General features: G+C 42.6%; 1 protein-coding gene across 2 annotated transcripts in view; it reads left to right on the top strand.

Annotated features, from left to right (window-relative positions):
- The window catches only part of FEZ2 (fasciculation and elongation protein zeta 2 (zygin II)), a 33,324-nt gene that overhangs the window by 16,317 nt on the left and 2,446 nt on the right, over window positions 1-14,561 (top strand). Inside the window, exons 6-8 of one of the 2 annotated variants that reach the window (XM_004686034.2) lie at window positions 9,355-9,435; window positions 11,388-11,463; window positions 13,817-13,882. In XM_004686034.2, the coding sequence (XP_004686091.2) occupies window positions 9,355-9,435; window positions 11,388-11,463; window positions 13,817-13,882 (223 nt within the window). The remainder of the gene's footprint in view (window positions 1-9,354; window positions 9,436-11,387; window positions 11,464-13,816; window positions 13,883-14,561) is intronic. The other variant, XM_012727509.1, reaches the window with a different exon arrangement.

The raw sequence follows: 14,561 nt of genomic DNA on the forward strand, positions 1-14,561 counted from the left end.
CCCAGTGACTTGACTTTGGGACTTTTATTTAAGATACATGGACCAGATTTTTTTAATTTTTGATATTTCTGTTTCATGCTTTTCTCTTTTTGATTTCTAAATTTCTAAACATGGTTTAGATCAGGGTGTTTTTTTTTTTTTTTTTCCCCAAGGCAAACTCCTTTCCATGGGCTAAATTGCCCCTCTGCCTGTTTGATAAAGTTTTATTGGAACAGTCACATCTGTTTGTTTACATGTGGTGTATGGCTGTTTGGTGTTACGAGAACAGAGTTGAATAGACATCACAGAAACTGTGTGTCACGGAAACAGGCCCACAAACCTGAAATATGTACTATTTGAGTCTTTGAAGAAAAATATTACCAACTCTGATTAGACTAAAAGTCTCATTGAAAATGAGAAGAAAAGGATGCGAACTCAATTTGTGTGAATTTGTATAGATAAAAGTCATTATATTTTGGCAAATTTCTTATGAAATGTAGCCTTGTTTTCTTCTGAGTGTGCTGACGTGTTTCTGTCCCTAGTGCCCCGTCCAGCAGTCGGAGTTGAACCTGTAGGTGTTCTCTCAGCCCATCTAAACCACTTGTTGGCAACACACCTGTGCTGGGTGTGTCAGAATCCAAGAGCTAAGTGAAGAGAGGCAGTAGGTAGGCCAGATGGGTCCAGTTTGGGGACAAAGGGAAAATCAAAACATTAGCAGCGTCCCGGCACACTGTGTTTGTTCATAGTAACAATAAGTAGCTGACGCAAGGTAGCTCTTTTCCAAATAGTGCTGCTTCGAAGACCAAGCGGCACTTTACACATACTGAGTGGAAATATTAAAGTTTCAGTTGTTGGTGATGTTTGATACTGTTTCTCAGCATTCTTTTTGCAAGGACCATTCCTAAAAATTAGTGTTAGGGCCATAAAATGGAAGGTCACAGTTGGTGGAGAGAGCTTGTGTATACTGTAGTGTTTATGGTGATCATCCACATCTATGAATTACACATTCTTTTAGATAGGAAGCAAATTTATTTTATGGTAGTATGGCCTGGAGATAGTATTGTCTCTGAGACAGTATTGCCTAGAGAAATATATATCACCACAGGTTTTTAACACGTTACCATTATCTACTATTTTCTGCCATGTTAGATTTTTTGGTGTGAGGCTGGAAATAGTGAGTGTCCATGACTTGGCTGTGCCGGCATAGTAATAATCAGAAGTTCTTGCCTCTCTTCTGTCTTGGAGAGGTTTATTAGAACATAAGTTCAGATAAAAACCATAATATGCCAGGAAATGGTACTGTTGTTATATACTTGGCTTAGAGCATCTGTGAATATCAGAAAGAAATTATAAGTTGCCAAGATTAATTATTTTACTTTTGTTTTTGTAGCTTTGAAAGCGTTTGGCATTACTTGATCACCAAATTAATATTGAATCACATAACAATTTAAAAATATCTTTAGAGGGCCCTCCCTGGTGGCGCAGCGGGTTAAAGCACTGCACTGAGAATCTAAAGCCACTTCCGCATGAGTTCGATTCCCGCCTGCCCCGGAGGTGACCACATGGTGTGGCAGACCTCTCCTGACCCACCCGCTGCTCCCCTCAGCAGTGTGCTTTGTCGATCTGCCTGTTCTGCTCCCCACTCTGTCTCTGGTGAAGCTTCTCACTGCCCCTGAGCCTCTAGCCTGTATCCCGGTTCTGTATGTACAAATAAATAAATCTTTAAAAAAAAATATCTTTAGAAACTAGTTATTTGACTCTTGCTCCACTTGACTCCTAACTGAAAATTTTCATAATGTGTCTTTCTGCTCTGAAAGTGTACTTAGAACATAGTAGTTTAAGTAGCTGCTTTGGTGTAAACCATACCTTCTCATTTGTTTAGGCCTGATTTTTTTGTGAAAAATTAAAATCATTTTTTTGGTAGAATTTATAATTGCTTTATAATTCCCATTAAAATTATTTGAGTTGAAGGGTTGTCAAAATATACAGAATCTATTTTTACATCTTCAGCAATAACTATTTTGAGTATTTTAATTTTTTCATTTAACTTTTAAACTCTGCTTTCATTAGGCTTTGTTTTGATTATTTTAAGGATCTTACTTTATTAAAAACTTAATATTTGAGAATCATGTCATTCAATCTGTTGAAAATGATGTGACTTTAAAGAACAAAAAGTGTTTGAATTTAATTTTCCTTTAAATCTCTTGGTGTTTAAAGAAAGTGAAAGGCATACTCCCGTAGATAAGAGTCGGAAATAGACGAGAAGCATTTCCTAATCTTTTTTTCTGTATTGCGCTCTGATCCTGACCTTTCTAAAAGATATCCTGGATAACTGGAGAGCAACACCAGTTGGTGTCAGAGGAAGCTAACACTTCGGTAGCAGAATAGTCTCAAGAGCCCTGCCTAGGTGCTGGCTCTGCAGGTCTTTGTCTCGGATGGAGCTTGAGGAGAGCTGAGCTGGTGAATGTGTGAGTGGAGGAGGAGCCATCGCCGCCTGGGGCTCTAGAAGAGATTCACAAGCCAGAACGTGGGTTCATTCTTGTTGCTTTCCACTATATGTAGTATTTTCTTGTTCTTTTTGTGTTCAAAAAGACCTTAAATTACCTAAAGTGTTACTTGTTTTCTCGGTAAGCTTTTTGGTTGATTTCTATACTCAGTCACAGCAGTGTCTGTCAGCATGCACTCAATCCTTTAAGCTCGAGACTATAATCAGGAAGCTATTGTTTCTCGCTTGCCATTTCATTTATACAAGAAATGCTGTTTTTACTGATCTGGAGAGAAGTAGCAGGGTCTGACCCAAATGTTACCCCATCCTTTTTAAAGGCATACAGTCCAGACATTTTTTGAACAGTGATATTTGCTCAACCCTTGCTAGGTCCGTCCCATGGAGTATGTCATTATTGCAGAGTAGGTCTTCTTATCGCTGCCTTCATGGGAGTGGATGCAAGAAAGCCCAACGGAGACCTGACCTCCCAGAACCGGTGTGCCTGGACTGCAGGTTTGTGGTCACCCAGGCGGGTGAGGAGCTCTGGCCTGCATTTCCCTCTTCGAGCCACGTGGTCATGTCCTGAGTTGACCTGAAGGTCTTGGCTCATTTCTTTGTCTTTCAGCTTTTTACAAAATTTTATCAACCTTATTTATGTGTTGTTGTGCTTGGTTATGTCTGAGAGAAGTTTCCAGAGCATGACTGGAATTGAGACTTTTCAGTACATATTCAGGCAGGAAAGGACGAGCCTGAGGTGAGTGTGAATGTCTCTTGGTTTGATTCGGTCAGGTGTTTGGTGACCCCTAGCCCCCATCTTCACCACAACACCTTGGCACTTTGTCAGCAGTGAGGCGTCCAGTCAAATGGGAGCTGTAATGCTTAGTCATTTCCGGCTCATATCAAAAATTCCTTCTGGAGAAGGGCATTTTACAGAGCTGTTAACTCCTCCATAAAGATGCAGTGGCAGAGGGATGGATCTATTAGAAAGTAACTTTAGACTCACCGAAGAGCACCAGATCTTCATGTTGAATTTCAGCACTTGCATTCTTTATTTCACATTTGGAAATGGTGGACTAAATGGAGGCTGACCTGGACCTTCTAACACACTCAGCATTGCAGTCCTTTTCTGTTACTAGTTTTTAAAATTAATTTAGCCTTATCAATGAGGCACCACTAGGATCCCCCCATTAGGTTATAGTTACTTATGTCACTGAACTGTAACAGTTCTGCACTTAGCGTCTCACTTCACTGAACCTTCTAGCTCCAGGCTCAGTTCTGGTAGAGCTGCCCAGTGAAGTGCTGCTGTCTTCCCTCCTTCTGTTTCTTTTCCTCCTTTCTCTCTCCCTTTCTTCCTCCTTCTCTTCCTATAAAATTTAATAAAATTTAAGCAGAGGGAAAATCTGCCCTGCGGCCCAGTTAGGCAGCAACAGCACCTGTCTGCGCCACTCTCACGCTTGTAAGTGCTTGGGTTCCAAGTGAGGTGACCATTTACGAAAATAAATTTAATCTTTCTCTGAAGTTTGTAAAACCTTTTAAAGATTCATTTTGCCTTGCAAAAGAGTATTTTTGGAGCTTATAGAGCGGTAGAAAGGCACATGCTGTGTGCTCCAAAGCGCCTTCCCTGCGCCCTGCTGCACATCATAGCTCGTATCCTTCCAGCTCCTCACCTTGCTGCTGGGCGCTTTGTGCCTTTAACTTCCCTGGGCCTTTACGCCTTAGTCAGGCTTTGTTGTATAAGCCTTACTAATCTCATGTCGATTTTCTCCTTACTAATCTCATGTCGATTTCCTTGACGAGGGTCCTCAGGACTTTTTTGGGCTCTTTCTGTTCACATCTTTGACTAGTGACTTCCTTCTCATGTCTTCCATTTGCCTTTGGCTCATTTCTACCTTTTCCACCTTGCTATACTAGCGCGTGTGTGTAGTGTGTGACTTTTGATTTGTCTAAAAGTTAATAGGTTTGAGTCAGCTCATGGCTTCATAGAATTTGCAGATAAGACCTTTCCAGTTGATGCCCTTTGCTCAGCTGTTTCATAGGTGGTGAAATGGGCATCCTCAGGATCAGTGACGTTGTATGTCACACACTGAGTGCAAACCAGGGAGAGAACCCATGTCTTTGATTTCTTGTCTGACATTTTTCTATCTAAGTGGACTTCTGACTATGGCATGATTCCTGATTTCATACATAAATCTGAAGTTATTTCACTGACACGGGCACTAGCTGCTAAAGAATTTTGCAGTTTTAGCCAATGAGTCCTGATAAATGCCGCTTATGTGCTGAGGATGAGTTTGTGCCTGGTGGACACAGAAAGGGAGCACCTGACATTGCATCTGTCCTTACAGGAGGGTAGTTACAGGTTCACATTTGCCTTCTGGAAGGGTATCTTCAGTGTTTGAAGGAGGACACTAGGGAAGAGTTGATTTGGAGGATGTTGCAGGCATTCAGGTTAGAAATTAACCTAGGAGGTGACAGTAGGGATGGGAAAATAGTTGAATTTCAGAAACATTACGGTGACTGCTGATTGGGGCACCAGGGAAGGGAGGAGTCAGCCTTGGGCCCTCAATGACTGGTTCTGACTAGCATAGGTGGCGCACAGGGGCCCTTTCCCCAGACACAGGGAACTTTCACCAGTGGTGACTCATCAAGCCCAGCATCTGGGGGATATCTGGCCTCTCTGTCAACTGTGGACTGAGGCTCTTGCTGTGCAGAGGTCAGCCAGCGAGGCAGCCTATGGCCAGCACACAGGGGTGGGAGGAGGCCAGGGCCATCTTGGTGATTGTCTTGTGGGGGGAGTGGACTGCTCAGTTTGCTGCGTCACGTCACGTCCTGCCCGAGAGGATCTGCAGCCCCGGCGCATGGCCGCAGAGAGGGTGCCTGGCAGGTCTGCGTGGCCTGCTTTTTTTTTGACTTTATTCTCCAAGCAGCTCTCTTGTCCATTGTTCTTTGTGGCTCGTGCGGGACAGGTGTATAATTCATGTTTCAGCTCAGATGTCACCTCCTCAGCGAGTTTTTCTTTGACCTTCCAGAATAAAGTAGGCATCCAGGGTTTCACTACCCTGCTGTCGCTGGGTACACATTATCTGTAAGTGTCTAGTTTTTACTTACTTTGCTGTCCCTTTACCCTAAAATATAAGGTCATGAGGGTGGCAGCAATCTTGATCGATTCCTTCCCTGGGAATCTTGAGTACCTGAATGATACCTGGCTCAAGATGGGTGTTTTTTGAAGGAATGAGAGAAAGGGGTCTGGACTCCTGCAGGAGGAACAGGCTTTGCATTTTGGTGTGAAGGGGAGATAAAGCCAGCTTGAGGTCTGATGAGTGTTAGGAATACTCTGGCACAGATTCCAGTGCGCCTTTAAACATGCACGGCCGACTGAGGAGAGGAGGCTTGGCCACGCAGTGTGCCCAGAGGCCTGCCGGCAAAGTGCAGCTGTCCATCTGCACAGGCAGAATCTGACGTTGCTGAGTGGGAGTGTTGAGAGAGTGTGTGAGAGGAAGGGACCTGATCCTGGGGACCCTGCTGCCTACTGAGTTGAGAAAAGGCAGCGCTCAGAAGAAGCGCTGGAAAGAGAACTCTGGAGAAAATAATGTCCAGGAACCCCAGGAGGGGTGTCAGGAGGACAGATTGTGGGGTGTCTCAGAGGCCTGAGGACCTCAGTGTCAAAGAAAGGCCTCTAGAAAAAGCTGTTCAGAGAACTGGCTGGAGGGGAGGGGACTTGACGGCGAGAGTTTGCCAGTGTGGTGAAGGGACAGACTCGTTACTGTACGACCCTGTGGAGGTGGGAGTTGGTGGCATCTGGGGCTTTGGTGGAAGAAATTTCTGCGAAGTTGTCCTTCTGTCTCTGTTGCACTTGCTGCTTTTCTTGTCACTTCCCCAACAGTCTGTCACCCGTGTCACACTGCTTTTTGCTCAGGGTGCAGTGTCCGGTGGGCCCAGCTTCTGTCAGCCATCTGCAGGGAGTTCTGTCCTTGCTCGAGGATCAGCTGTTTTGTATTTTTCCGAGGTATAGTGGCTCCCACATGACTGCATTTTCATTTATTTTCATGAAGTCGAGTGGCATAAGAGCTGTTTTTCACAAACAGACTACTAGCAGTCGAAACGGCTCAGCAATATCCACAACTGCACCTACATTACCTTTCTATCTTAGGACTTTTAAGAACTTGCATCAATTTAGAACTCCCCTCCCCCACCCCGCCACCAGAAACAGGAATTTGGTTTCTAATCAGAGAAGTAAGATAGAATTTTCAGAACATGCTGTTGAAATATAAAAGTAGTATCCTCCCATTAACTGGGTTATAAAAATTTGCACTTGGAGTTTTTCTGAACTTGTATCTCCTTTTAACTGTCTACAGGTAATGGGGTCTTAATATACAGAATACTTAGTATTGTTCCTTTTGAAAGGAAATACGCTTGATGAAAATAATTTTTTTAAGCAAACTGATTTATTTGAAAAAAAAATTCCCATCATTGTAGAGTGCAGTCTAAGAAGTTCCCACTTTGATAATCTGTTTTTAAAAATGTGAATAGCTTGTATGAAAGCATGTGAAAAAGCTACAGAAGTAGTGATGGCCAGGTTTCTCTTTTAAAACTAGCCATTCAGGGCCTTCCCTGGTAGCGCAGCGGGTTAAGGCACAGCACAGAGAAGCTAAAGCCACGTCAGCATGAGTTTGATCCCTGCCTGCCCCGGAGGTGATCCACATGGCACAACAGACATCTTCTGACCCACCCAGTGCTCCCCTCAGCAGTGTGCTTCGTCCATCTGCCTGGTTCTGCTCCCACTCTGCCTCTAGTGACTCCTCGCACCACCCCTGCGCCTCTGGCCTGTACCCCAGTTCTGTATGCATACATAAATAAATCTTTAAAACAAACAAAAAAAACTAGCCACTTCATCAAGGTGACGCTTAAGCTGTTTGTGATGTCAAGCAAGTCTACTCACGTGTCTGGCCCAGACTTGATTCACGCTAAAACAAATCAGCGAGCAGATCTGGGAGGGACCTAGGCAGGAGGACAGCTCAGGGGTTGTGCCATCTCCCTACGACATGGTAAAGCTTGGGGCTCAGATTTTCAGAAATACGTGCAGCTGTGGCACTTGTGACAATTTTGAGTTCCTTCCCAGATGAAGCAGTTTCGGTCTTTGCTTCTTCTAACGCCCTGTTGTCGGGCTTCCTTGTTCACGCTCAGCGTTCACTGGGGCTCAGCTGTGTGTGTTTATGTCGGGTATATTGATTGTGTTAGATAACCACTTACAAGACCTACTAATTCTTCACAAAATGCCCAATGTTCATGAATGCTTTCTTAAAATACTGTGTTTTTATGGAGACTATTTTTAAAAATTGAGTGAGCAAAATGCAATTGTCTTTATTTTACATTTAATATCTGGCTTAATGGAAGAGTACTCGAGTCTCAGATCTTGTTTTCAGTCTGCTGTGTCAAATATTTCACTATAAATCATCGAGAATGAGCATGAAAGTGGCAAATTTATCTTAGTACTTTTTTTTAAAGATTTATTTATTCATACAGAACTGGGGTACAGGCCAGAGATGCGTGCAGCTGTGGCACTTGTGACACAGAATCAGAGTGGGGAGCAGAACAGGCAGATCGACGAAGTGCACTGCTGAGGGGAGCAGCGGGCGGGTCAGGAGAGGTCTGCCACGCCATGTGGGTCAGCTCCCTGGCAGGGGATGGACTCATGCTGCAGTGGCTTTGGAGAGCTTTATAATGCTGTGCTTTAACCCCTTGTGCCACCAGGGAGTGCCTAATCTTAGTATTTCTTATGAAAATAATTATGAGCTCAGGGACCCCTGAAGATTTTCAGTTACTCCTGGCAGGGGTGGGGGTGTTGTCCCCAAGACTACACTTCCCAAACCGTTTCACTACATTTCCTGAGTGGAGACCACTGCCTTGGTTTCTTTTCTTCTATTTCTAGGGGTCTGGTAAAATATTCTTTAGATTAGCTCTTCAGATGTGTTTTACGGAGTCAACAGTTCCCTATAAAATTCCAGCGAAAGCAAACACCCAGTGAATCAGGCCTTAACTTCCTTCCAGGATACCTTTCCTTATGATTAGTCATGCTGTACAAATACATCGCAGTCCTTTACTCAGCAACCACAGAGGTGCTTCTGGACTCTTTATGGTGTCTGACATTGTAGAGTGGTTACAAATCAAGATAACTGACCTACGAGGGGAAAAACCTCAATTTTCCATACAGTGAATTCTAGGAAGTCCTGGCGGTTGCTAGGGCAAGGAAGCTAGAACTGTTTCCTTGAAACAAAGTTGACAAGTCTGCAGAGGTTTTAGGGGGCCTCTGGGCATGTGGGATTGTTTTCCAGGAGACCCATGTGCACACACAGTTCCCATTTTCTGCACAAGGCAGTGGTGGGTGGCCTAAGAGTGAGTGGGCGGCAGTAATCGGCTCTGCAAGTAACACTGTTGTCAATTGCCAAATGTTCTGGAAATGTTCTGTAAACTTAGGGTAGAAATATGTAAACTTCAGCAGAAAATATGCATATCGTTAGTATTAAGTTTCTAGACTTACAATGAAATGTAGGTGAACAGTATCAAAAGGTATCTTCAAAGTTATTTGGCATATTTCACATTAAACAAATATGTGTACACTCAACAGTGTTTACACTGGAGTAAATCTATTAGCTCTATCAGGAAGTTTTTCATGAATGCAGTGGTGTAAAAGCATTTGATTTTGGATTTGACGTGCAAAGAAGTGGAAGCAAGAACATTTAAAAAACAGCATGATTTTTTCTGCTCTGTGAATGAGTAGTGGCATTTCTAACTGCTTGCTTCTTGGGAACACAAACCATCATGGTCCTCTGACTAATAGTGTTTGAACTTCTTTCTCTGTCCTTTTCTTCCGGGCCCTATATTGCTGCCTTTAGCGCTTCAGCATGGAAGGGATCTCAAATGTCATTCAGAATGGCCTCCGCCACACCTTTGGAAATTCAGGTGGAGAGAAACAGGTGCTTGGTTATCCTTATTTTCTTCATTCTCTGCTTTTTTACTCTCCGTGTAAGTGAATGTCCTGAAAGCTGGCAGTTCTACTAATTTACTAAGACTACTGCTTACAAGAGTGAAAAGAAAGTTGCTTATCTTTATGGTGTTGATTATACATAGAATTCTCCTTCAGAAAAAAACTTTTCACATTGGGCAGTAGACTAAGTACATTCTTAATACATGTTCTAGAGCACCATATTTCACTCTTAGTTTTAAACAAATAGATCATTAACATATTGACATAATGAATTGCATGTGTGGAATAATGTACTACTAAATTAGAATATGCTATTCTAATTCTAAAAGTCTGAGAAACAAGTTTTCATTTTTGGAGGAAGAAGCCAGATGTCAGTATTTTTCAGAATTCTAAGTCAAAAGTGTCTGTATAGTGTCCCTTTGCACTTTTAAGTTGTTTTCATTTAAAATTCATTTGTTTTTAAAATGTATAATACAGCCAATGACTCAGTTATCTGCCAAATGAGGCACAAGTATTAATCCAAAAACAGTGATAGAAGTATTCAGTAAGATGTTCAGCCGCTTGCTTGTTAATGAACATTTTTTTGTATAGTGATTTGAGGAATGTCATGAACACAGGAAACACATCGAGACATTCACAGATGTGCTTAAAATTACTTTTCACAATTAAAAAGTTCTCTCTTTGAAGAGAAAATGCTGCAGTTGAGCTCTTGTGTGAAGACAGGAAGTGTGCAGAAAGTAGCTGGTGGCTGTTTCTCAGAAGGAAGGTGTTTGAGCTCAGGATTTTTACTGACGATAGTGCCACCTTCCTCAAGAAGGGAAATAATTGATGTGAAAGAAGGGAGATTCCTTCACACTGATTTTGTGGCTCCTAAAGGGGCCCCACAAGACCGTGGTTTAACTTTTATTTTTGAGCTACCTCACCGGCCTCCAGGCCACCAGGTAGCAGAGTAACTTGCAGACTGATCCACTGCCTGGAGAAGTCTGCACCAAAAAGATGGTGGGAAGTTAAGGTATTTAAGTCTGACTACTTTTCTGTATGTGGGGATCCAGTTACTGTTAAGCAGCTTTTATCCCCCCCCCCCTTTTTTTTGACAAATGAAATCACTCAAAGGGGTTAAGTAGGACTGAGATTTAGGACAGGGGCTAATTAAATAAGGGTGGGGTTGAAGAAACATCAAGTAAAACCAGAAGATTTGATGAATTAACGCAAACTTCACAGCATTAGGTTTTTTTTTTTGGAGTGGTCAGAATAGGAGAATTGAGGATAATTTTAGATTATGCTTTCATGGAACATAGTTGTAGGACGTAACTCTGTTACCTGTGAACCTTTATAATCAGTGAACCTAGATTCCAGTGAACCTCAATTCCAGATGTCGTTTTTCATTATCCATTCGGCAATTTTCCCTTTTCACTTTTCCATTAGTATCGTTAAACATTTACAACTACCTATGTAATGAAATAATAACATAGTAATAATAATAATAGTAAATCTCTAAAATTATTTGGGCAAGTGGATTAAAGTTGTTAATGGCCATTTTGTTCATCCAGGAATAAAATGATCTAAAGAATTATTTGAGTGTTGAGAATTATTTTGTTAGGTATGTATGAAACTGTTTCATCTAAGTTACTAATTTAAAAATGTGTTGAAAAAACATGAAAATGTAAGATAAAACTTTAAAAATGAAGAGATTCAGACTTTTTCTATGAAACTTGTAGTAACTGAAAGGCAAAAAGGTGAATTTTATGTTGACAGGGCGTACATGAGCAGAGAGGTGGGCAAAAAAATTGAGCTCTTTTTGAGATTGTAAGATTCCTGTGTTTGTTACTAAAACAGCTCATTTCATGTTATGAAATAAACCTCAGAACTGTCAATTTTTTGCAGATCAGTTACTTCAGATTTAAGTGACATATATTAACATATATTTTGTTAATTTGGCAGTACTTGACAACAGTCATTCCTTACGATAAAAAAGGTGGACCACCATCTGTGGAAGATCTTCAGATATTAACAAAAAGTAAGCAAAGACAACATGCAAATGTCACTTTATTGTGTTGATTCTAACTAAAGATACCAGTTGGCTGATTTTGTTGCTTTAATGTTCTGTCGATTTGGGATGTAAGTGATGATGTCATTTTTTTGGAGATGAAACCATAAGTGGCCATGACATCAAACAAAACACTAAGTCTAGAGAAGATGTGTATGTTTTCTAATCTTTTGAAGTATTTCTATGCTGCTTTTGCATAAACGCCCCCGGCTTGGTTCTCTGTCTCTTAGAGACTGTATCTGCTTATTGGGGGAAAAAATTGCTCTATGGATCTTACATAAATATGACTGTCAGTCAATGAGTAGGAAACATTAAGAAGTGTGATTTAAGATACTCATGAATGTAGAAGCCAAGGTAGTAAGCACAGGGAGAACATAAAATGACAGTAATGTTTACGAATTCATTCATTCAGTAAATGTTCAGGGACCGTCTCCTCTGTGCTAGGCCATGCTCTGGCCACCTGAGAGACTTCAGTGAACAAAGCAGACAGAAGTACTGCACTTCAAGGAGTTTGCATTTTTAAATAAGTTGCTAGAGTTAACCATACGTTATATTAAATCTCTCTTCTGTTAGCCAAAAATGAACCCTGAAATCTGGTTCTACCCGTTACTTACAGGGGTGTCCTTGGAAGCCCCTTATCCTTTCTGGGTCACAGTGAAAATGGAGGATAAAAATATTTGCTCTGTTTATTACTTCGTAGTAAATAAATTAATGTGTTTGTAATTTGGGGTAAGTTGAATTCACTCAATCTAGTTTTTTTGAAGTGATCGAATTTGTTGATTAGGTAGTTGTAGTTCTTTGTAAATCAGCCACATTCACTTTGGCTCCAGAAGAGTGAACCAAATATCAGTGCCTTGGGTGGAGGGATATTGACAGTGATGGTACGTATTTTGAAAATGAAGGACATGTAGGCCTGAGCAGAGGGAACACAAGAGTGACCTGAAGTTTCTTCCCTGAGCCAAAGTGAATAACACTTGCAAAGCATTAGAGATTAAAGAAATTGTGGATAAATCCAGTGATGCCAGTCAGTCTGAAATAAAGAATGAACAAGTGGGTGGCCAGCCCTGTACTGTGCAGAACTCATGGGGTTGGGTGTGTTCTGGGTCACAGAGCTGCACTCAGGCTGGCTCAGAGTTCCATGTCCGCTCCACTCTCCCTGAGGCTGGCTCTGGGGTGTGACTTCAGGTAGGACTGAAAACAAGTCTAAAACATGAAGGAAGCAGATGGCGAGTAGAGCAGGGACCTTCGATATTGCTCAGAAGCCAGGAATTGCTGAGAAGCCTCAGCTTCTCAGATTAAGGAATTCACTTGACCTCTCCAGCTGCTAATTGCCACATCAAAAGGTTCTTCAGCCGACTCCTAGATGAGTCTTTGTAGATCACCGCAATTGCAGTCTGCCTGTGAGTGAAGGTAGGGCTCAGCATGAAGGTCTGCTTAACAGAGGCGGCCAGGCTTGCTGTGAAGGCAGAAGGCGGAAGGACAGTCTTTAATTTGAATGTCAGAAAAGTGGTTACCTGGAAACTCTGGGAGACCCTGCTCCTCTGGTGCCGCCACCTGAAGACAGCAGCATGGGAGGCTCCTGGGAGCGATGACGGGTGTGTGGCCTCTTCGCGGACGTGGTGGCACGACACTGTACCAGAACAGGGCTCCACCAGCCATCCTTGTGAGCCGGTAGCATTTAATGCTTGCACAGCAGGGCGACGGCGGGCACCATTCCCAGAGCCTCATCTGAACTAGTCCATTCTCACGAGCAGCCTGGAGACAGGTCTAGTAGTTACTCTCATTTTCAGGGAAGAAACTTTGTGTTCTGAGGGCTAAGTACAGAAGAGTAGGCAGCTGGGAAGAGTCAGCTTCCTGTCTGTGCTTTAGAAGTCTGGAGAAGGTGTGCTGCCACGAGATCCAGCTCACTGTTCGTTTATCTCCTGTCCAGCTTGTGAGATCTGTGGTGCAGAGGCGCTCCAGCCTCTGAGCTCCTAGGCCAGAACACGCTAGCTTACTGTCCAGTATTCCTCACAAAAAAACTGATGCTCTGTACATAACCTAGTTCTTCTTTTCTGCCTCAACTGGTTGGCAGTTTTAAGTGGGAGAAATAAATCCCTGGTAACTGGAAAGTTCTTACTTGAATAAGGACATACTCAGGCAAATAAATTTGTGTGTATTTGCTGTTGTTTTCCCTTCCCCAGAAAGCATCCCTATTGTTTATAGCCTTATTTATGATTATAGCCTTAACCGGAATTCATTATATGCTATAATTAATTGAAGTCAAATCTTTTTATCTGAACTTGACTTTGTTCCTTTTCCCTTCCCTTCTCTTATTTCACAGTTCTCCGTGCCATGAAAGACGACAGTGAGAAAGTTCCAAGTCTGTTAACTGACTACATACTGAAAGGTGGGTTTCAGGTGGTGTGTTCACCATGGCTGGGAGCGGTAATGAGCCGGTAAACTCGGTGTCTTGCCAGGAGGGTAAAAGCGACCTCTAAATGCACATCTTTAATTAGTGGTGTGCAGGATAAGGATACGTGGCTTACTTATACCACTATTATAAACTGGGGTTGTATGCATTTGAGGGCCCAGGTGGCTAATGATTTCCAGAGTGAATTGATATGCAGGAGGCGGCAGTGGAGGAAGCACTGTGAGGGTGCTGCCGTGACGGCCTCTCACTGTATCAGCAGAAGGGTTGGCGAGGGGCAGCCTCAGCCACCTGGGACAGGAGAAAGAGGGGAGATGAGAGAGGATGGGGGGCTATCAAATCAATTAACAGTTCCAAAGGGAATATGCAATACTGGCTTAAGGGACAGGGAGGGGAGGGGCAGACAGACACCCAGGGCCATGGGAATGAGTCATGAGTCTTGGGAACAAGATCAGGATTACACAGAAGGGGAAGAGTCATGAGGCAAAGATCTTTCAGAAAAGTTAAGAGCATTTTTCTGGGGGAGAGTAAAATCTGGGTAAGGGGACTGTAAAATTCTAGTCTAGGAAATGAAATGTTTTTTTAAAAAGCAGCCATTTAGGTAACAGGTTTTGAAGGTATCACAAAAGGATTTTGAGACATTAACTGAGCAGATGGG

The sequence above is a fragment of the Condylura cristata genome, unplaced genomic scaffold, assembly GCF_000260355.1.
Source record: "Condylura cristata isolate star-nosed mole 26May11 unplaced genomic scaffold, ConCri1.0 scaffold00020, whole genome shotgun sequence".
In the NCBI taxonomy this organism is placed as follows: domain Eukaryota; kingdom Metazoa; phylum Chordata; class Mammalia; order Eulipotyphla; family Talpidae; genus Condylura; species Condylura cristata.